Source organism: Humulus lupulus, chromosome 6 (assembly GCF_963169125.1).
Source record: "Humulus lupulus chromosome 6, drHumLupu1.1, whole genome shotgun sequence".
NCBI lineage: Eukaryota > Viridiplantae > Streptophyta > Magnoliopsida > Rosales > Cannabaceae > Humulus > Humulus lupulus.
Window position 1 is genome coordinate 39,742,918 of NC_084798.1, and position 22,022 is coordinate 39,764,939.

The window sequence follows — 22,022 nt, forward strand, 5'->3', positions numbered from 1 at the left end:
GTTTCCCAGGATGTCTAATAAGCAAATTCTCTAATTGCTTCAACACATCATCACCGGAGTAATGTTTCAGTGGTGGCCTGAGTTCCTTGTTACCGTCGAATAGTGCTCGTTTGCTCCTCCATTCATGATCCATATCAAGAAATCTCCTATGGCCAATGTATGCAATTTTACTTCTAATCCCTACAGAGGGAGATTCTTCATTGCATGTGGGACACGCCTTGTACCCTTTTGTGCTCCACCCAGACATCATAGCATAAGCTGGGTAGTCGTTAATGGTCCACAAGATTGCTGCACGCATATTGAACAAGGTACTATTGTATGCATCTCTTGTCTCGACACCATTCATCCATAACTCCTTCAACTCGTCAACCAAAGGTCTCATATAGACATCGATATCTTTTCCAGGTGAAGAAGGACCTAATATAAGAATAGACAACATTGATGACTGTGGTTTCATGCACTTCCACGGCGGCAAGTTGTATGGGACAAGTATCACAGGCCACATGCTGTAAGAGTTGCTCATGTTTCCAAAAGGATTGAAACCATCTGTAGCCAACCCAAGCCTAACATTTCGAGGTTCGGCTGCGAAAGATGGGTACAACTCATCAAGGTGTTTCCACGCCTTACTGTCAGCGGGGTGCCTCATCACACCATCTTCCCTTGGCCTTTTAGAATAGTGCCATCTCATATCCTCTGCAGTATATCTGGAACTGTACAGCCTTTTCAATCTCGGCGTCAACGGAAAGTACCGCATGACCTTATGGGCCACTTTCTTCCTGTTCCCACGATTATCTTGCCAACGACACTCACCACAAACCGGACAGAATTCCAAATTCGCATTCTCCTTCCAAAATAGTGAACAGTCATGCTTGCAAGCATCGATGGACTCATATCCCAATCCAATACTCCGCAACTTTGCCTTCGCCTCATAGTTAGACTTAGGTAAAATTGTTCCGTCAGGCATAGTGTTGACTAACAATTCCAGCAAACCATCAAAGTAATGATTGCTGCACTTGTTAATTACTTTGAGATGCATCAGCTTCACCAAGAAGTTCAACGCGGAATACTTTCGGCAACCCGGGTACAGTTCACTTGACATCTCCTTAAATAAATTGTCATACTTGTCGCGATGTTGAGGATCATCTTGGGGAGGATCATTATAGTATCCAGCGGGAACGTCATCTTCAGCGTAAACATCCTCCAGGATATCCGCTATCTCATTTCTATCATGATCTCGTACCACAGCTGGTGGCGACGGCAGCGCCTCTCCATGGTAATGCCACACTTTGTAGGACTGTACGATGCCATTGTTGAATAAATGCATCGAAATTGCATTTATAGGCTGGAACTTAACATTCCCACATTTCTTGCACGGACAGCGAACCAAACCCCGATCGTTCAACTGATTTTTGGCGATATCGAAGAACTCCTTAACACCATTTCTATACTCCAGAGACCAACGATTCCTCGCACTCATCCAGCTCCTGTCGCTCGCCATCTTTAAGCGAAATAATTAAGAAAATATTAATAATTGTCTTAAAATGAGGGAAATGATAGTCAAAGTATTTCATGACTGTTTGTCTCTCTAATTATCACTAACTGATAATAATATCCTTTCTCTGGCAAGAATAATTATTTATAGAGATATTTCCGGCTAAATTACTCAAACTTACAACTTACTAACACTTAAATGACACGTGGCACCACATGATTGGTACACATTATTATTATTATTATTTTAAATAATTTTTCATAAAAAAATCATTTTATATTTTTTATTTTTTTTAAAAAATCCAATTTATTGTTTTCCAATTTAAAGGTAACAAAAAATAATTTTTTTTTTTATTTTTTACAAAAAAAAAATCAAATTTGCTGCTTTTAATCAATTATTTAGGAATAAGTAAAAAAAATATTTAATCTTAAATTATTGCTTAGATTTTAAACAAAATTACTTAATCTTTAATTACAAACAAGTAGACAAAATGATAAATAGGAAGATTTTAATAATAATAATAATAATAATAATAATAATAATAATAATAATAATAATAATAATAATAATAATAATAAATTAAAAAATTTGAGGATATTAACAATATAAAATTAAATTTTAAAAAAAATGTATTTTTCATACTTAATCTTAAGTTGAAAAAAATTTTGAATTTTTTTTTAAAAAATGTAAATTTTATTTTTTTGTTAAATTAAAAATTATTTTAAGAATAATAACAATGTAGATCAATCATGTACTGCCACGTGTCCGTTGACTAGTCTACTTTAACATTTACTTATTTATTACTTTTAATTTAAAATTAATTTAATTATACATTAATCTCCATTTTGTAATTTTTTATTAAATTCTTCAATTTGTATTGGATTATTTACTTAATCAATAATAATTTTATTATATTTATATTTTATTAAATCATTTATATTTTTAACTTTTTCAATTACAAAACATCTAATATTAATGTTAAAATTAATTATTAATTATTATGATTGGTAATTTTATTTTATTTAAATTATAGTTAAAAATTATTTTTTTGATGAATTTTTAATTATACTTAAATTTTTATTTAATTAATTATTAAACTTTTATTAATTTTACTAACTCCAACAAAATTTGGGCAGCATAACGACTATATTTCAAACTATCCCAAAAATTGAAAAACCTACAAATTAAACACATATATAACTAGAATATTCCCAGAGCAATATACAGAACATTATCATAACATGCACAACATAAACCAAGATTAATAACATATATCAAATCTTTTTATATCATTTTATATCAGTAACATCAAAACAATTTATTTAATAAATATTTATAAAGAAGTAATATTTAATATAAAAAATATAATATATATTTTTTTAATATACATAATCTAATCTATTTTTTAATATACATATTAAGCATTAAAATTAAAAAATATACATACTCAAATCAAATTTTTTTTAATAAATACTAAAATCATATTTTCTTTTTCATTATTAATCTCATTTTTATAAAACTACACATATTTATTTATTTTTTTAACAGAAAAATATAACTATAATATCAAATATCACACACATACATTTATATTAATCAATTTTCTAAAAAAATTTAACATTAAATAAACATATATATACACACATTTACACATATACATAAACATATATACACACACATTTACACATATACATAAACATATATACACACATATACTGAAATGCATATATATATATATATATATATTCGGATATATAAATATATACATATACTCAGATATATAAATATAAACATATACTGATATATATAAATATATACATATATATAAACTGATAAATATAAATTAATATATATAATCAGATATATATAAATATATATATAAAACAAAATAAATATATATATAAACCGAAATATATATATAAACATATATAAATATATATATAAACTAACCTTTTTAGACTTGTTTTATCGAGAGTAGCTACACACATGTATATATAGGGAGAGAATAACAAAAAAAATACAATTACAAAAAAAAATATAGAGAAAAAAATCCAAAAATGTTAAAAAATCCCGAATACTAACTTGAGAGAGAAGCTTCACTAACCTTGAGAGAGAAGCCACGGTGGGATAATGGCTCACGGTGGTCGGAGAGTATATCACAGAGGAGAGAGAGAGAGACGCTTTGTTTCAGAGAGAGAACTGAAATGGGGAAGAAGGAGGCTCGGGCGGCTGAGTATATCGTTATAACTTTTGCCGGCGCATTTCGTTGCGCCGGCAAAAGTATTTTACTAAACCCTACACTCAAACGACGTCGTTTTAATTATTTCAACTTTTTCCGGCGCATTTTTTCACTTTTGCCGGCGCAACTAAACGCGCGGCAAAAGTATACCCACCTACCTTCTTTAAAACGTGTGAAAATTTTAAAAAACACGTTTGAATTTTGCCGGCGCGTTAGGTGAAATGCGCCAGCATAAGTTTGTATGTTTATTTTAAAAATCTGGTGGTACTTTTGCCGGCGCAATTCGGGGTTGCGCCGGCAAAAGTGATGACATTTTTTTAACACGATACCTTTGCCGGCGCAACCCCGAATTGCGCCGGCAAAAGTCACCTTTCCCAGCGTAAATTTGCGCCGGTAAATGGGTTGATTTTTGCCGGCGCAATTCACGAATTGCGCCGGTGAAAGTAATTTTTGCCTGCGCAATTCCGAATTGCGCCAGCAAAGAACTTATTTCTTGTAGTGACAAGAAGGCAAAGAAATAAAGTTAATCAATAAATAAAGTTTAGAAATTAATAATATGAGGAAAATATAACAAATGATATTTTTATTGTTTTTGAGATTTAAAGATTAGAAATAAAGATAGACTAAAGTGTGATGTAACAATAGGTAACAAGTCGGAAGGATCAAGAGTCACCAATATGTATACTTATTTATTTGAATCTTTGATTCATAAAAATTAGACAAATGAGTAGTTCACATCCCAACTACTCATTTGGAAGATTTAACATTGAAGCACAAATATGTTTCACAAAAATGTATTCAAGTGATTATTATACTTTACCATGGAAAGATGAGATAAATCTTATGAGAAATCTAAAAATGACATTATACCATTGGCAATAATGCAATAAAAGATTGGACATAAAACCTAACACAAATATTATTTTTACTATTTATAAAATACATAGAAAGAGCATGACTAATTCTATATAGATTTTAACAAAAGTAAATATATATGAATGAGATGGAGAAAATGATAAAGATATTATCTATATTATTTTCACTAATTTGATAATACATAGAAAGTGCTTGACAAAATCTATATATTATTAGTAAATATAACTATAGATAACAAGAAGAAGAGGATAAAAGAAAATAAATCACTCAAATATATAAACTTTAAGCACACAGTGAATCAAAAGTATCAAACAAAGTCATAGTGCATATATGATCATCCTAACTTCCTAAGAAGGTTAGCCTATTATGCTAGACATTCTCATGAAATTCTAGAGAGAAAATATGAGAAATGAGACTAAAATTTGGTAGAGTTTTGTGACCTAAAAATTACATGGTAAATATGAAAGAAGAGTCCCTATTTATAGAAGGAGAAAATGACTAAAAAGTAATTAAATAACAATTGGGGTTTACAAAATAAATTTGAAATATTAATAATAAAATATGATTTTGAAAAATCAAATCTTATTATAAATATTAACCTAGTTATTTTGGTGCATGGTCAATATACTCTTTTTCTAAAATACCACAAAGTATGAACTTTAAAGCTCAAAATAGCAATTTACAAGGCTCAATACCCACAAAAATATTGGTTGAAGGTGGCTGGTGGCAGAAGTGGGTTTTAACCCATTCCCAGCCAATAGCAAGGCACCACGTGGCGCTGGCTGGGAGAGGAGAAGGCAGATGGGTGCTGGGCTGGTTGGCGAATGCTGGGATGCTTCGGATGGGTTGCTGCTACGTTGAGGAGGCAAGGCTGGAGCTTGGGCATATGGCTGAAGGAGGCAAGGCTGGGACGGGTCCAAGTGTGAGGCGGCTCGGCGGCTTTGTGGCTCGGCTCGACAGGCGTGGCTCGAGCTAGCTTCGGTGGGCAAGGGCCTTTGGATTGGGTCCTTTGTTTCAAGAAAAATACCATTTTTTTCTTCTCTTTTTCAGATTTAATTGTTTTCTTTTCTCTTCATTTTAAAGTGCTAAAAGACAACTTTAATTCCTAAAAAATAATAATAAATTAAATCATAATAAAATATTTTCATTTATTAAATAAATCACATTAATTCTATGAAAATATTAATTAAAACTTCATTTATTTTGACAATAAAATCAATCAATGTGTATTTTTCACCACTAATCAATGCACTATAAGCTTGAAGGCAAATCTTCAAAATATTGTTGCATTATCTACAACTGAAGCAGAATCTAGTGCGTGTACTGATCAGATAACTTGGGTTGGAGCAGAGAGTTGTGATTGTTTATTATGATAGTCAAAGTGCTTTATACCTCAGTAAAAATCAAGTATTTCATGAAACAACCAAACATTGATGTGAGACTTCATTTTATTCGAGACATTATTTCATAAGGGAAAGTTATGCTTAGTAAAGTTTCAACCGAAGAGAATTCAGCTGACACGCTCTCCAAGTCATTGCCAACAACAAGTTTAGACATTGTCTAAACTTGCTGCACATCACTGAAGACTAAACATAGTGATCATAGATGCCTCTCTCTCAATCGAAAGTAAGTAAAACGATACTAGATTGACAGTCAATGTAATGACCCACTAATCTAGACTATTTGGACCATTAACAAAACTATACATAAACTTACATTTTTACGAAAATACCACAATTTTATTTAGTAACTTGTAAAATAAGAGTTACTTACAAATAAATAAAATTCTAATAAGGATATGGGATCCCATTGTCTTTAAAAACAAAAGATGATTTTAAATAAAAGACATTACATAATTGGTGCGGAAAATACACATAAAACCATAAAAACATAAAATGAGACTACATCCTCGAATCGAATAACGCTCGGCCCCTTGACTCCATTCACCATCGATACACATCCTCTAAGCGTCACGAATCTTACCGCCTCTAAAACTTATTTTCCTGCACATAAAACAGAAAGGAATGAGCCTAATACCCAACAAGGAAAATCTAACACATAGTCATATACAAAATTTCATAAGAAACATAAAGACTTAACATAATACATATAACATACACTTATTATAATGCCCATTATTACTTGGGGTCCCATAGACTAAACAAGCATATGCCCATGGAATTTGTGGGGTCCTACTAGCTAAGTAGGTCATATGCCCATAATCCATTTGGGGTCTTGTTAGTCATATGGGTCATATGCCCAAGCCTACAAACATACATACATATCATAACACATTAATAACATAAAACATATAGATAACATAAGCACATAACATATTGATTCTAGCCTATTTTCCTTACCAAAGTTACCAGGATATAATGGACTGAGTTGGGACTTTTTGGAACACTCCTAAAACCATAAGAAAGAGTGAGTCTAAAGAAAGGAGATGAAATGAAAGAGATGGAAAGACTAAACCATTTGAGAAACACGCTTACCGAACTTATGTGCTCAAGAACTTAGATTCCCTAACCAAAATGAAGATTAAGGTTAGAGATTGAGTAGAAGACTATGAGAAAGAAAATAACATAATACAGAAAGGAACTAGAGTTTTGGTTACCTCAAAGACTTGAAAGACCAATCTACACCTCCACCGAAATACTATAGAACTCACTTCCCAAAGTGTTTGATAAGCTTATGATGTTTAAGCTTATAGTTTTCCCAAATCAGGTGTTTACACTCTCACACTCACTTAACACTAGCAGCTTCTGAACTTAGAGCAAAAGGTGAATAATGGCTGGGTACTAGGTCCTATTTATAGAGTTTGGGAATGAAAGTATCTTGATTTTACTTGAATAAAAATAATGGCTTTTTAGGTGAAAATCATTTGAATAATCGTTCAGCAGAGGCTGAAGACTCGTTCAAAAGAAGCTGGACTGTTGAAGGAGTTTGAATGGCTGAAAGGAAATGAATTAAAAAACGTTTGAAAACATACTGGAGGAGGCGATATATCGCCCCCTATAGGCGATATATCGCCTGGGCCAGTATGCCCGAGGCGACCGTGCATCGTTTCGTGTTTTCCGTATTTACGTGCTACGATATATCGGCACACGCTGAATAATTAAACACGAAATTACACATTTTTAGCTAAGTTTGAATGGAGTAAACAGCCTTGACTAAGCCCTCAACGTATTCAATGCTGCTGACTGGCCCTATAACATTCAAACTTTACTCCTTATTAAATTAAATCCTCAAAAATCTTTAATCCTTAATCACCATTCATAACATGTGCTTAAAATCCTATTGGTTGATGTCTAAACCTTATAATATAATAAATATAATCCTTAATATCAGTCACATTAATCAAACCTTAGGTTATACTTAATATTCTTAAACTATAGATTAAACTTAAGAAAATCTATAACTACTACTATGAGTGTCCAAATAATTCCCGGTCTGAACCAAAAATCCATAGTAACAAAGATAACATTAAACATACTATAACACTACTAAACAATTAGCTAAGTAAAGTTCTTGGACTCTACAGTCAAGGTGGAGAATTTGTAATATGTTAACTGCCAATCAGTACACGTGTATGTTTCTTTTATTCTTAATGGCTATAAGTTGTAATTAGAGAAAAGATTCCGTTAGGTTCGGTACTCTTGTCCTTTTCTTTGGTCAGAGCCGACTTTGTTGTATTGTATTGTAACATACCATTGATCAATAAAGATTGGAAGAGCTGGGTTTTCCCCCGTGGATGTAGGTTGATTAAACTCAGCTTTACCACGTAACTTTGAGTACTTTATGTGTGTGTGTTGTTCAGTTTGTGTTGAGTGTGTTCTTGGCTGTTCTTGGATCAAATCTAGAGAGTGTTTGCATAACAGTTTATATCTTTTATAAATACTTTGCTTCTACATTTATTATTTCTTAATTTAAATTTGTCTTTTTTCAAATGAAAGTAGAGTTAATTGATTTGATTAATGAATAGTTAGATTAATCTATCTCTAGATATTCCACCGCAATGTAAATAATTAGAAGAAATACGTACAATGTCAACAATGTGAGTGTTTAATATATCACCAGACTAAAAGCTTTGTCATACCATTTTACCCCAATTCAATGACATTTTGAAAGTTAATAATTTCTATTCCTGTTTGCACGTTTATATATATGCCAAAGTTAAAACACAAATAATTTTTGTGCACGGATCGATTGAACATATATACTCTTTCAAATCCCACAAGACAGTAGAGAATTATCAACAAGTTCAAAAAATTACGACCAAAACCATATAATGTTAACCCTAATTAACAATTAAATAATTAATGAAGCCTATTTTTAGTAGGTACGTGTATAACCTCCATTGTAACTTTTATGTTGTATCTTTCCCATTCCAAGCTGCCCCTGCATTCCATCCCTAGCATACTGCTGCCACATCAACTGCTCCTCCACCAACAACTTCTGCTTCTTCTCCATCTCCGACATCTGAACATACGGCGGCGGCGCCACTCCTAGCGAGGCAGCAAATGGATCAACATTGCCATTAGAAGGTACCACGGCGATCCCATCGGACGTGGGCGGTGGAGCAGGTAGCGCAAGCATGGCCGGCTGCCCAGAAGAACCCACCGCCACGCTGCTGGCACTTCCACTGGCTCCGAACCCCGGCCCAGCAATCGCCATCGACGTCTTTGCCTGTCGGTACATTCCGTCGAGCAACAACATGTCGAACCCTCCCGCAAGATTAGTCTTCTGGTTGGCTAACCCAGTGGCCGACTGAACCAGCGCCGTCTCCCAATCAGCCGCTGCTTTGTCCGAAAAAGCTTCCCAACCAGGCTGCTGCTGCTGCGGTGGCTCCTGCGGAACATGATCAAACAAAGCCAAAGCTAATTTATCAGCTTGGTCTTGGCTCGACAAGCCATAATCTTCTCCCAAGTTCAACAGGTCACCCTCTTGTTGTTGAGGCTTCGTATCAGTAATGGCTTCTTTTTCTGGCTTTTCTTTCTTCTCTTCCACAACTAGGGTTTCCGGTGCTGGAAGAGCTTTTATGGCATTCATATCTTGTTCTTCTTCTTCCTCCTCCTTCTCTTCCTTGACCTCTTGATCATCGGAAGTCTGTCTCCTTGTTTTTTCCATGGTGGACTTTTCTCGGATGAAGTCGTCCATTACCTCAAGCTTTTTCGGCGTAATCTTTTCGACTTCTGGGTATTCGGAAGAGCGGGCTATTCCAGTGGTCTTGCACCAGCTGTAGAAATGGTCCAGTTCATCGAACTGTTTCCCGACGCGAGTGAAGATATCGAGTACCTTAACGCATTCGGGGACTTCCATCTCCATAAAACGGTCGATTAATATGCCTATTGCTTCAGTGAGATCGTAATACATTTGGAAGCTTTCTCTAACTGAAGGGTACAGTGCTACTATTATAACTCTGTTGACTTTAGCTGCACCTGTTTATGCACAAAAGATTTACGAACATAAGCATTTAATTATATAACACAATATAAATATAAATTATATGACACAATATATAAATATATTGTAATTTAATATAACACAAGCATTTAAATATAAAAACAGTTGATAGGTTTTTTTTTTTGCACATAAGCATTTAATTATATAACACAATATAAATATATTGTAATTAAATATAGCTGCTTATTTACGAACGTGCATGCATTTTCTAAATTAAAATGTATATTAATTTGACTTCCTGAAGCAAAATTTATATTCATTGCATATGATCATTGAGAACATATATGCTGTACTATTACTTTTTCGGTAAAGGGTTGGGTGTGAATTGAATTATATATAGATAGTTCTATGTAAAAACCTATCAACTCATTTTGTTATAGCTAGTATATAATATGTGTTTTATTTCCTGTGGAATTAATAGATTATAATTATAATATTTTGAAAAGAATAGAGAAAAAGAAAAAGAAAAAGAGAAAGAGAAAAACAAAGATAAAAATGTGATATTAATTGTTGAAAATTTATTTACAATATTTTTTGTCTTATCATCTTCATATTCGTGCATGCATGATTACTTTAGAGAGTGGGATTTTGAATCTGGAATTTTCTAAATCATGTTTTTACAAATTCTCGATCCAAAACTACACTATAGTACATACAAAAACATACATATATCTATATATAATAGTTATATATCATGAATGTGGATTTGAATGTGTACGACTTATATTATATATATAATTTTGCAAAACATCAAAAATAAGACATTCATCCAAATATACTATGTAATATTAGCTGTATCTGAGTTCATCACAAACCTGTAGGGCGACAGGCTAAGAAACGGTCAAGCAGCTGCAACAGATGCTGAACCTTAGAGAAGACTTGTTCCGTTTTCATCTCCCTCACCGGCGTGGCCCTCACGCACACGGCCAACTGGTTTGTGGGAGCCACCTGATCATCGTCATCCTCATCCATCCCAAACGCGCTCCGCCTCCCGCGCCGGCTCTGCATCCGGTACTCAAGCCGCTCGTCCAGGTAGAGCGCGTATGTCCTCACGAATGCCGAGTAGTCCCACGAGGACGAGCTCGAGCTGTCGCGGAAGTCCGACATGTTGAGGAAGCGCGTGCCACGGCGCGTTGAGAAGAATATCTCCTGCTCGTAGGCCGGGTCGCCGTCGGAGAGCAGGCGGTGGATGAGAACCAGGGTCTTGAGAGCTACGGTCCAGTTCTTCGTCTTGTTGAGTCGGCGGGCCAGGGTGTTGACGCAGGCGCTAATAAAGGCGCGAGAGTAGCATGTCAGGCTGAGGATCTCCCTGATGTGCTTCTCCTCCGCCGGCTGCTCCTCGTGGCGCGTGGCTTTCACGATGGCCACGTCGAGGTCGGCTAGCGACGCGCTGCTGCCTACCTTGGCGAGGCCAATGCTGGTCTGGTCCTTGACAGCGCCCAGGGCTCGTCTCATTTTGCTGGGAGCCATAATATTGGTCTAACTTCTTATTAGGTGATTGTTAAGGACTTTTGAGGAGGAAAAGACAAGGTAGAAAGAAAGAAAGAAAGTTTTGTGAGGCAGAAGAGAAGAAAGATGATGATTTTGATGGGATGTAAATTATTATTAGCAATCTCTCTTCTCCTCAATCGAGTCCTTTTTGTTTATTTTTATTTTTTCATTTTCTTGGTATGTTTTTAATTCTCTTCTCACTAACTTCTTTTTTTAATTTTCTGAACCAATCAATATTAGGTCTTCGGTTCGGCCATGCATTAAGCGTCATTGTAGCATAGAAATATGGAAGCTCAATGGGAGATAGTCAGCCACGTGTACATTCATAATTCATCATTTGGATAACATTAAACTTTTTTTCCGAGTACATACCTACTAGAGTTTTCATAATTGTGACATTATTACATCATGAGTTTAGAATGGAGAATAATATGGCCAGGAACACACTACTAGAGTTATGGGACTCCACATGAAAGTTTATATATAGAAAATAAATGATAAAATGTAAGGTTGATTTTTTAATTTTAACTACTAATTAGAATTTTGAATTTTTGAGATACGGTTGAAAAAGAATTAAATTCGTCTTAGCTTTGACCCTCAAATTTACATGATTAAAGACTATAACAAATTAAAGCAAAACATTACACCAAAAAAAAAAAAAGTTTGGTAACTTCGGTCGGGATTTTGGAGATTGAGAGTAAATTATTATTAAAATATTTAATGTTATGTTATACTTTTATATTAATTTTTTTTTACAGTGTATATACTTAATGTCTTGAAAATGTTGCACTTTTATACCCAAATTTTTTAACGATAAATATATCTAATATTTTTAAAATGTTGCACTTTTATACCTATTTTTTTTATTATTTTGAGAAATAATAAGTCATTTAAAGAAAAATATAAAATTTTAATTATTTTTAAATTTTAAATTATTCCTTTTCATATTTTTTCTCCAAATAACTATTTTAAATTAAAAAAACTAATAAATATTTTATTAAAACTAATAAAAATGATTTAAAATACTAAAAAACTTATATTTTTCCATAAATGTAAAATATAAGTTTAAAAAAATGAAGGAAATATATAAGTTTTAATTATTTTGATTAATTTTAAAATCTTAAATGATGTTTTTTATTATTTTGATCCTTTAAACATCTTAAATGAAATGGTTTATACTTTTTTGGACCCTGTGTTTTTTCTCATTTTCTGTTTGGACCCTGTATTTTGACAAATTACTTTTTGGAATCTATGTTTTGTAAAATGGTTAAAATAGAACCCTAAACTCAATTTTGATGAAGAAAAAATTGAATATAACAACACAGGTTTTAAGCAAAATGATTTTATTTTTGTTCTGAATTGTTAGTTTGGTAAATTATTTGTGATTTTAGTTGAGAAAACATTGACCAAAATCGAATTTAGGGTTCTATTTTAAACATTTTACAAAACATAAGGTCAAAAAAGTAATTTTTCAAAACACAGGGTCCAAATAGGTAATGGGAAAAAATACAGGGTCCAAAAAGGTATAAACCCTAAATGAAATAACATTTTCGCCCACATGTTTTGAACTTGCACTGTTCCCCTTCCTACTTAATAACTAACTCCAGAGTCGTTGAAGTTCAAAAAGAACCACTTCAAAGACCTGCTAGAACCAAAACCTTTGTAACCAAACCTTTGTAAACATGCCTCTACTATTGAAGAGTAAAACACAGAAATTATACATTGGACAATCCAAAAAATCATTTTATACTTACTATCACTTTAGTACAAGTTCTTAAAATCATTCTCAAATGACTTTAGTTAGTGATTGTGTGATTGTGACAATGAATGATTCATTTTTCTCATGACTTATTAAACATCATTTGCGACTTATTAAACATCATTTGCATCGCCTCACACTTTGCATGTGTTGACGACATTTTTTGTCAACTATAAAAACAAGTGCAATTAATAAGCAAATGTATAATTTAGCAAGAAAAGAAGAACATTGATTTTTTACGAGGTTCAACAGTTAAAATCTGCCTACGTCCACGAGTCACTTTTATTAATGTCACGACCCGAGCCCTAGGCCGTGGCAGATTTGTAATATCCATAACTTTGGTGGTCAAAGGTCAAACTTTGATCCTCGTTGAAAAATAGTCTTTATAAATGATCATTTACTTTATATTAATCGTACTATAATTATAAGTTAAAATAATGAAATAACTCCTATAATTAGATAGAAAAATATTAGTAATAAAAGTATGATCATTTATCATTATACATAAAACAATAATATTCCCACAGTTATGTAATCACCAAACAGTTAAATTTAATAAGTCATAAACACTCAAAATAATACTTAGCATCCACCATTCCTCATCCCTAACTATTTCATAGCTCATTCAGATATACCGATCATTAGATTCGAAGTCGAATACATATATAATGCTCAAAAGATAAGGCAATGACCCGAAATAGAAATAGGCTAAACACATTGGCTCCATCGATAATTCATCATTTCCACGTTCGCGTCACTAGGCTCCTGGAATGGGAGAGATAGGGGTGAGCTTATAAAGCCCAGTAGGAAAACAACTAATATCATGGACCCAAAAGTTTAATAAAACCCCTGCATAGTTAGCTTTGAAAGCAAAACATATATCATCATGTATAAACCAAAATAGAGAAACCACAAATAATCATAAGAGCATAGCTACAAGTGCACATCACACCGTCCACTAGATCCCTAGTTCCCGTTACCCACCATAGAAAATCCGACATCCTAAACCGGGTAGCCAGACCTGATAACCACCACAATGGGGAGGCTCAGAACACTTCCTGTATACAGATGCTAGGTCTTTACACCTACAGGTGAGTGGACACCTGATCTACCTATGATGACACAGAGACTAGGTCGTGAAACAACAACGTGCACCAATCATGATCACTATGGCTCTCATCAGTATAACCAAATGCAGGTAAACATGAAAAGAAAGAAACATATCCCCTTTATATTTTAGAAAATTGGGCAGCATAACAACTACATTTGAATAAACCCAAAAATCATAACCTGCATAAATAAGTGAACAAAATATATATTTGGCACTCGGTGCCCTCAGAACAGATCAGAAAACATGCAGGTTAGGTTTTCAATTTTTCAAACATTTTATAAATATCAAAATTGGAATATGTTGAATGCAATTTAATATGAGTAAAATAAGTCCAATAGTCTAGTTGAGTCCCTACCTCTTTAGATATCTCCTTAGAATTTAATCCGAGCCCAAAGCAACGCTCCTAAGCTTATCGATGATCTTAGAATGATTTAGTCCGATTTTAATATCATGTTTTTCCTACGTGCACCAAATGAGCAAACGATTATCATCATAGCATTCCTTATTCAAAATCGTGTCCAATGACATATAATATGACCATATTTAAAATTTCAAGTTTCGGAACCTCACCCAAGCGGTGCACAATAGCGGTTGGTGGCGGTACCGGAAACGTCAACGAATATATGCATGGCATATATCAAAACGATAATCCCGATGAGTACATCACGAAAGTACAGCTCCTTCGCCCAAATGACCTCCGGTGTCGCCGGAAAATGCTTCCAAAGGGGCGAAGATACCCAAAATCTCGCTGGAGAAAAATGGTGAGTTGACCGGAATGACTTAGTGGGAGGCGATCCTCTCATGACGCTGATTCCAACGATACCACCCACTCGCCGAACGGTGGTCGGAGTTGGCCGAAAAGTCACCTCAAAGTTTCGGCGGCGAAACTTCGGAGTGGCTGTATAGGCGCGTCCTTGCTCCGATGGCCACCAAACTTTGGGGTTTTCTTCATCGCTAGTCAGGGAAGCTGCAGATCCGGCGCGTGTCGGAAATGGCACTCCGGCGGTGGTCCAACTGGTTGTGGCCGTGACTGGTTTGGAGAGAAAACAAAGGAAAGAAAAGAAAAGAAAAAGGGAGAAGAAGAAGGGGTTTCGGGGAGAGAGAAGGGAAAAGAAGAAGGAAAGAAAAGAAGAAAAAAATGAGTACTGACTCATTTACTCAGGTGGGTCCCACCCACAAAAAAAATAATTTAAATAATACTTTTTTTTTTCTGAGTCTCTACAATTAAGGTCTGTGTTAAAGTTTTGAGAGCAATTTTACAAAGCATTTCTCAGTAAAAAAATAGTGTGTGAGTACAAATGACTAACCCCATGCTATTTATAGACTCAGTTACCATAATTCTCCCTCAATCTTAGGGATGTTACAATATTCATATTAGGTTCAAATTTTAAATACAATTCGTTACTCAAAATTCAATCAATTACATTAATCGTAGATAAATATCCCTAAACAATAGGGTTGGTTACACGGTTTGAATTAAATCCTTATGATTATAGGGATTTCCTAACAGCACATCCGTGTATTAGTTTAATGCGTCTTCGAGCTTGAACGCTGCTTCAGCACACTTTTGAGATCATATGTGACTTCAAGATCATTGTTCTAGATGTTGCTACTCCTTGCTTGATCGATCTTTTGAACTCATCTTTCAGAGGAGACTCTTGTTGCCTTCGAGCCTGCAACTCATGCTCGAGTGCAAGCAATATGGCTCTTTGGAACTTCATATTTATTTGTACAAGTATAATGTTAATATATACTTATGAATTCTAAGCTTACACCTTATGAGCCTACATTTCGAGGCTCTTTATTTATTCTCGAAATTTGGATGTAACATTTTGCCCCCTCAAAAGTGTTGGTTCGAATCCTATGAGAATGAAACTTTTGAACTTCACTTTTGGGACACGTGCCCACCTACCACACTCGAGTGTGAACATGTGTCAACATAGGAATGGATGCTAAGAGTACTCGAGTACTCTTTTTCTGCACACGTCCTTTCCTATTCCCTTTTTTTCCGCCAATTTTTGAGATCAAACGTGGTCCATTGGATCACGTTTTAATCTGATTCAAGGGCTCAGATTCCCCTTCCCCCTCCGAATGCCACCTTATCTATTTAAACCCATTTTTATCTTCTCCATCTTCACATTTACTCTCCCATCTTTCAGAAAAGAATCACAAACTAGAGTTCCAAACCCTCGCATGTTCTCCAAGCCAAAAAAAAAAAAAGCCTTCAATGTTTGGTTCCACAACATTGTTCATGCTTCCAATCTTCTGATCGACAATCTACTCATTTCCACGATCGACTTTGTGTAAGTTTTTTTTTGTACCATTCTTTTATTTTTCATGCATGAGAAATTTTTCTTAGTTCTTGTTGTATTCTTGAAGTCTTCTCTATACAAAGGGAGATTTTGATTTGTATGGATGAGTATTGGTAGTGAATAAAGATCTATTTAGGCAAAAAAATTGGTAAAAAATTGGTTAAAATGGCACCTTTTAGGTTTTATAGAGTAATAGGTTATAGGTTTCGTGTAGTACAAGAAATAGGGTTTTAATGCTCATAAACCGATGATATCCCCATTTTTGGTAATTGCCCATTTCTTCCTAGAATACCCCAAATTGGAAGTAATCGTCCCACTCTCGCATGGATCTACTATCGGTGCCTCGAATAGCCTCACTATTTCGAGTTATCAAGATTTTTTCTTTCTGTTTTTTTCTAAGTGATGGGCCCTCACCCTCTTATTTCTTGTTAGATGATGCAGTTTTCAGAGAATCGGTGGGGGCTCGAGCTTGCAATCCCTTATTACCCACCATCTCCTCGAGTTGAGTCTCAATTTACTCAAAATCAATGGTTGATTTGGGAGCACAAGAGCCTCGAATGTGAAGACATTTGAGCCCCCTTCTGGCGTCAAATTACCGAGGTTGAAGAAGGAAAAAGAATAAGACTACGATTCGTCATATATCCAAACCCAGACCTCGAAATCCATCTGATTCCCCTAGATCCCAAGTGTAGGGTTTCCATAGCATTTCCCCCAGATAGGCTCTTTTTCGAGATCATGGAGAGTACATCAAACCGGCCAGCCAGTCAAACAGCCCCCGAAGTTTCTTCTGCCCCGGTCTCAGAGAGTTCTTTCTTCAGATCTCCACAAGACAGATTTCGGACATTCTGTCTCGCCATGGATCAAAGTTGTCTAAAAAATTGGTGTGTCATCCTGCCAGCTCCGAAAAATGAGCTGCTTTGCTCCGGGTGAAGACAACCAAGAGAGAAAGGTTACACTCACAGCCAGGAGTCATGAACATATGCAAGCTGAGGCACTATTGCCTTTAAAAGACTACTTCAGGAAGTTCATCGACTACGTCGGTATGCCCCCTTACATCTCTAGTCCAACTCATACAGGGTCCTAGCAGCACTAAGGTCGTTATACCACGAGAAGAAATGGGATGGACCCTTGGCACACGAGACTCTATATATCTTTTTCCTGAAAAGAACCCTTCCCAAGCTCACGGTGGGGATGATTTCTATTACCTGTCGAGTTATCCAAGGGAGAGGAAGTTGTTCAAGTACATACCTAATTACCCTCCAAGCCTCAAGAACATCTTCTTCTGGACAAATGGGCTTGATCCATCCAGATTCTATTCTTTTCAACGAATTCATAAGTATTCTCTTGTAGTTTTCTTCTTGAATTCTTTTCATTTTGAGTTTGAAATGCTCATTCAGGTAACTTATGCAACCAACTACAACTGCCCAAAGCCTACTGAGGCTATGAAAGAACATTGGGAGAACATTTTAAAGCTCCCACATGGTTAGTGGTCCCTTAACTACCTCTTACATGAGGACAAGCTTCGCTTATGCGGTCTTCATGGTGTAGGCAAGTCTGCAGATGATACTGGGACTCATAAGTATGTGAGATGGAAAGATTTCCCTGTCCCAACTGCCAAGCTTCCACCCAAAAGGAAGCACTCGAGTTCGCGTTCCCGAGCCTCCATTCCTCGTCTTGTTAAACCTTCAGGCTTGAGGACCGAAGCACAAGATGAGGCCTCTTCAAGCTAGTCTGATGGAGGTAAAGTCATGTTAGACATGTCTATGTGGTCTCTGAATTTATTAAAACAAGAACCCAACGTCATAGTCCTTTTTAATGATCCCTAGAAAAAATTTATGACATGGTCGGGGCTAGATTTTAATGTACATAGGGACGATAGTTGGTTAGGAAAATACCAAACCATGTATAGTGTAAACTAGGTTTGGGAAGGGATAACCGTCCAACACGGGACTAATGGCTATAGGGATTTGCCGAGGTTTTCCCATACTTATCAAGAAAGAACTCCCAAGAGTCTTCTGAAGATAAAGGGATTTCTTGGTCCCCAAGTCGAGCCAGAGTGGGTCTTCCAGTTAGGTTTCTTTACTTAGAAGTGTGTTCATACTTCTTACAAACACTTTTGAATACAAATGTTTGCTTTCCTTTTTTCAAGTGAGATGGATTCGAGCATTGAAAACATCCTCAACCAGCACATCGTGTCTAAGGGATCCAAACGCCAACAAGTGTCCTCAAAGAGTGTTCGTTTCTCAAAGGTTGGATCGAGGTTGCACCTGCGGCCTCGGCATAGGCTGATTTGGGCCCCCCGTGCTTCCAGAGGTTGTCATTCCTCCTCCTTCAAGTTAGGTGAAGAAAACTTGTCCTTCCCACACTTCAATCCAGGACTATAAGCTCATGATTGCACCCTACGTTCCTGAAGTTCATGATCAATAATGCTATCGGTACTTTAGGAGCCCAACTAGGTTCAGATGCCTTGACCCGCATAAGTCAATGCTATAGTAACCTCGAAGCTCCCTAGTGGGAGTTCATAACAGGCTGTAAGAACGTCAATGCCCTTTTTCGACCAGAGTGGAGAGTTGTTCTCTTCAGTAAGTTTGCCTTAAAAATTGATTAACTATGTGCTTTAACGCCCAACTCTTTGTTAACATCTACTTTCAATTACAGGCCTTCCTTGCCTTTGTCCAGCACAACTATATTTTGGACCATGAGGTTGCAATGAATAAGGTGTACACTCAAAGTTCCTAGGAATCACAGATCAAGGCCGAGGATGACCTTAAGAAGGCACAAAGCAAAATGCCTGGAGCTTAAGAGGGCTTAAGAGCTAAATGCCAAGCTCGAGGAAGACAAGAAGACAACCTATGAGTTCATTGAAAGCGAGAAAACTCGTCTTCTTGATGAATTCAAGACCAAGAAGAACAATGTCGTTGATATGGCGATGTATCATATCTGGGTCACGAATCCCGAACTTGATACCTGTTTTCTGTCTTGCAAGAAGACTGAGTTTGTCGATAGGTGGTAGGCTCATTTAGAGAAGGAGGAAGCCAAGCTCACAACTCAAGAGGATGCAAAGGCCAAGGAGCAAGCCAGATCGGTGGATGCCAGAGCCGCCAATCCTTGAAGATTCAAACATGGGTTGTGACCCATGGTATATTTTTTTTTTATATAATTGTAATTATCTTTTTTGATGCTCTTGGGGAAAGAGAATTTATAGCTCAAGTTTGAGCTATTTTTATTATCTTGCGAATGTTTATTTAACTTAAAGTAGTTTTATGCTTTTAATTCTCTAGCTCAAAAACTGTTTTGCACACTATCTACTTATAACCTTTTGCCTTAATATCATGCATCATATTTCCGTATCAAAACATTTCAAGCTTATTACTAAGGGATTGCTCTTATACTTGTTTATTCACACAAGTACATGTTTGAGCTTAATTTCAAACTTCCATATAATCATACATAGTTCATTCGATCACTCATTTTCGACCTCATTATATTCAAGGCCAACTACTACTTATACCACGTATTTTCGCGTTTAAAAACACTTATTGGCATGTAGTCTCGTTAGTCTAGTTATTTTCTTAGTGATAGTAACTTTCCTCATCCTCGCGTATGGTCTCAAGGTTGCGAGGTTGAAACTATTTTGCAAAAAATTCTAGCTCTGTCTCGATTTATGAATATTGTTGGTTAATCTAGAATTCCAACTTTATCCTTGTATCATTTTATTTGTAATGGTTAATCCAAACTCGTAATGGATTTATGCCCGTGCTTGGTTATTGGTCCATGCACTTATTTTTATGCTCGTTCTTAATTAGTGATCCATGCACTTAAATTTATTTTTAATTTTTTGTTATATTTTTTCGAGCTTATGGTATTATTGTATATCACTTATGCCCCCTTAAATTCCTATGATTGATAAATCTTAGGTTGTTGAATATTGAGAGCTTGCGAAAAATAACAAATAAAAATAATGAAAATGAATAACATTTTATTGATAAAAGGCCTCGTTAAAACCTTCAAGAGCAAACCCCATGGGAAAATCTCAAGAAGGGAAAAGAGTGCCTTCGGGAAAACACAAGCTTGGTTATAACTAAATAAACATCATACCATAATTTATTGATAATATGGTCGTTGATGTTCAACGTTCCAAGCTCGTGAGACCAATTCTCCATTTAATCGAGCTAGTTTATAGACTTCGGGTTTAATGATAGATTCAATTTGGTAAGGTCCTTCCCAATTAGGTATGAGCATGCCTTCAGAGGGGTCTCGCATGGCCAAAAATACGCGCCTTAGCACCAAGTCTCAAAATCCAAAGTGTCTATCTCGAACCCTTTTGTTGAAATATCTTGTAGCCCTTTGCTGGTATGCAACATTTTTAAGTTGGGCTTCATCTCGCTTTTCTTCAATTAAATCTAGGGATTCTTCGAGCTAAGATTGGTTTGAGTATTGATTATATACTTCACGCCTTATAGTGGAAACTTCGACCTCAATTGGCAACATCGCCTCGCAGCCGTAGGCTAGGGAGAAAGGTTTATGTCCGGTTGAGGTTCAAGCAATCGTCCTGTAAGCCCACAGTACTTGTGGTAATTCTTTTGACCATCTACATTTATCCTTTTCGAGCCTTTTCTTCATAGAAGTCTTGAGAGTCTTGTTTACAACTTTGACCTAACAATTTGCTTGGGGATGGACCACCAAGGAGAAGCTTTTAATAATCCCATTTTTCTCGCAGAACTGTGTGAATGACTCGTTGTCGAACTGGGTTCCATTGTTCGAGACTATCTTTCTCGGTATCCCATATATGCAAATGATATTCTTCAACACAAAGTCCAGAACTTTCTTTGAGGTGATCGTGGCCAGAGGTTCACCCTCAGTTCATTTAGTGAAGTAGTCAATGAAAACTACTGCATATATGACTCCACCTTTTCTAGTTGGTAAGGACCCAATGAGGTCGATTCCCCATACTGCGAATGGCCAAGGGGAGCTCATCATGGTGAGATCGGTTGGTGGAGCTTAAGGTATCGAGGCGAATCATTGACATTTGTCACTACATATTTAGATGAGTCTGGCTTTATCGTAGGCTAGAAATACCCCTGCCTTGTTACTTTTTTCGAGAGGCTATACTCGCCAACGTGATCTCCACAAAATCCTTCGTGAATTTTTTGCAAGATTTTCTTAGCCTCAGATGGAGTTACACACCACAGTAACGACATGGAATCTCCTCTTTTGTACAATCTCCATTCCAAGATAGTGTACCTTGGTATTTTGTACAATAGTTTTTTAGCCTT

General features: G+C 35.7%; 1 protein-coding gene and 1 long non-coding RNA gene across 2 annotated transcripts; both read right to left on the reverse strand.

The window, feature by feature from the left end:
* Nucleotides 1–8,777: 8,777 nt before the first annotated feature.
* LOC133783974 (putative clathrin assembly protein At1g03050) lies at nt 8,778–12,126 on the reverse strand. Its single transcript, XM_062223540.1, has 2 exons — nt 10,889–12,126; nt 8,778–10,048 (listed from the first exon to the last, which is right to left on the reverse strand). Exons 1-2 carry the CDS (start codon nt 11,541–11,543, stop codon nt 8,943–8,945), a joined length of 1,761 nt encoding a protein of 586 aa, XP_062079524.1. The 5' UTR covers nt 11,544–12,126; the 3' UTR covers nt 8,778–8,942.
* A 1,747-nt stretch (nt 12,127–13,873) lies between these two features.
* LOC133783975 (uncharacterized) lies at nt 13,874–15,229 on the reverse strand. Its single transcript, XR_009871055.1, has 3 exons — nt 15,005–15,229; nt 14,790–14,893; nt 13,874–14,088 (listed from the first exon to the last, which is right to left on the reverse strand). It is a non-coding gene; the product is annotated as an uncharacterized LOC133783975 (long non-coding RNA).
* Nucleotides 15,230–22,022: the final 6,793 nt, after the last annotated feature.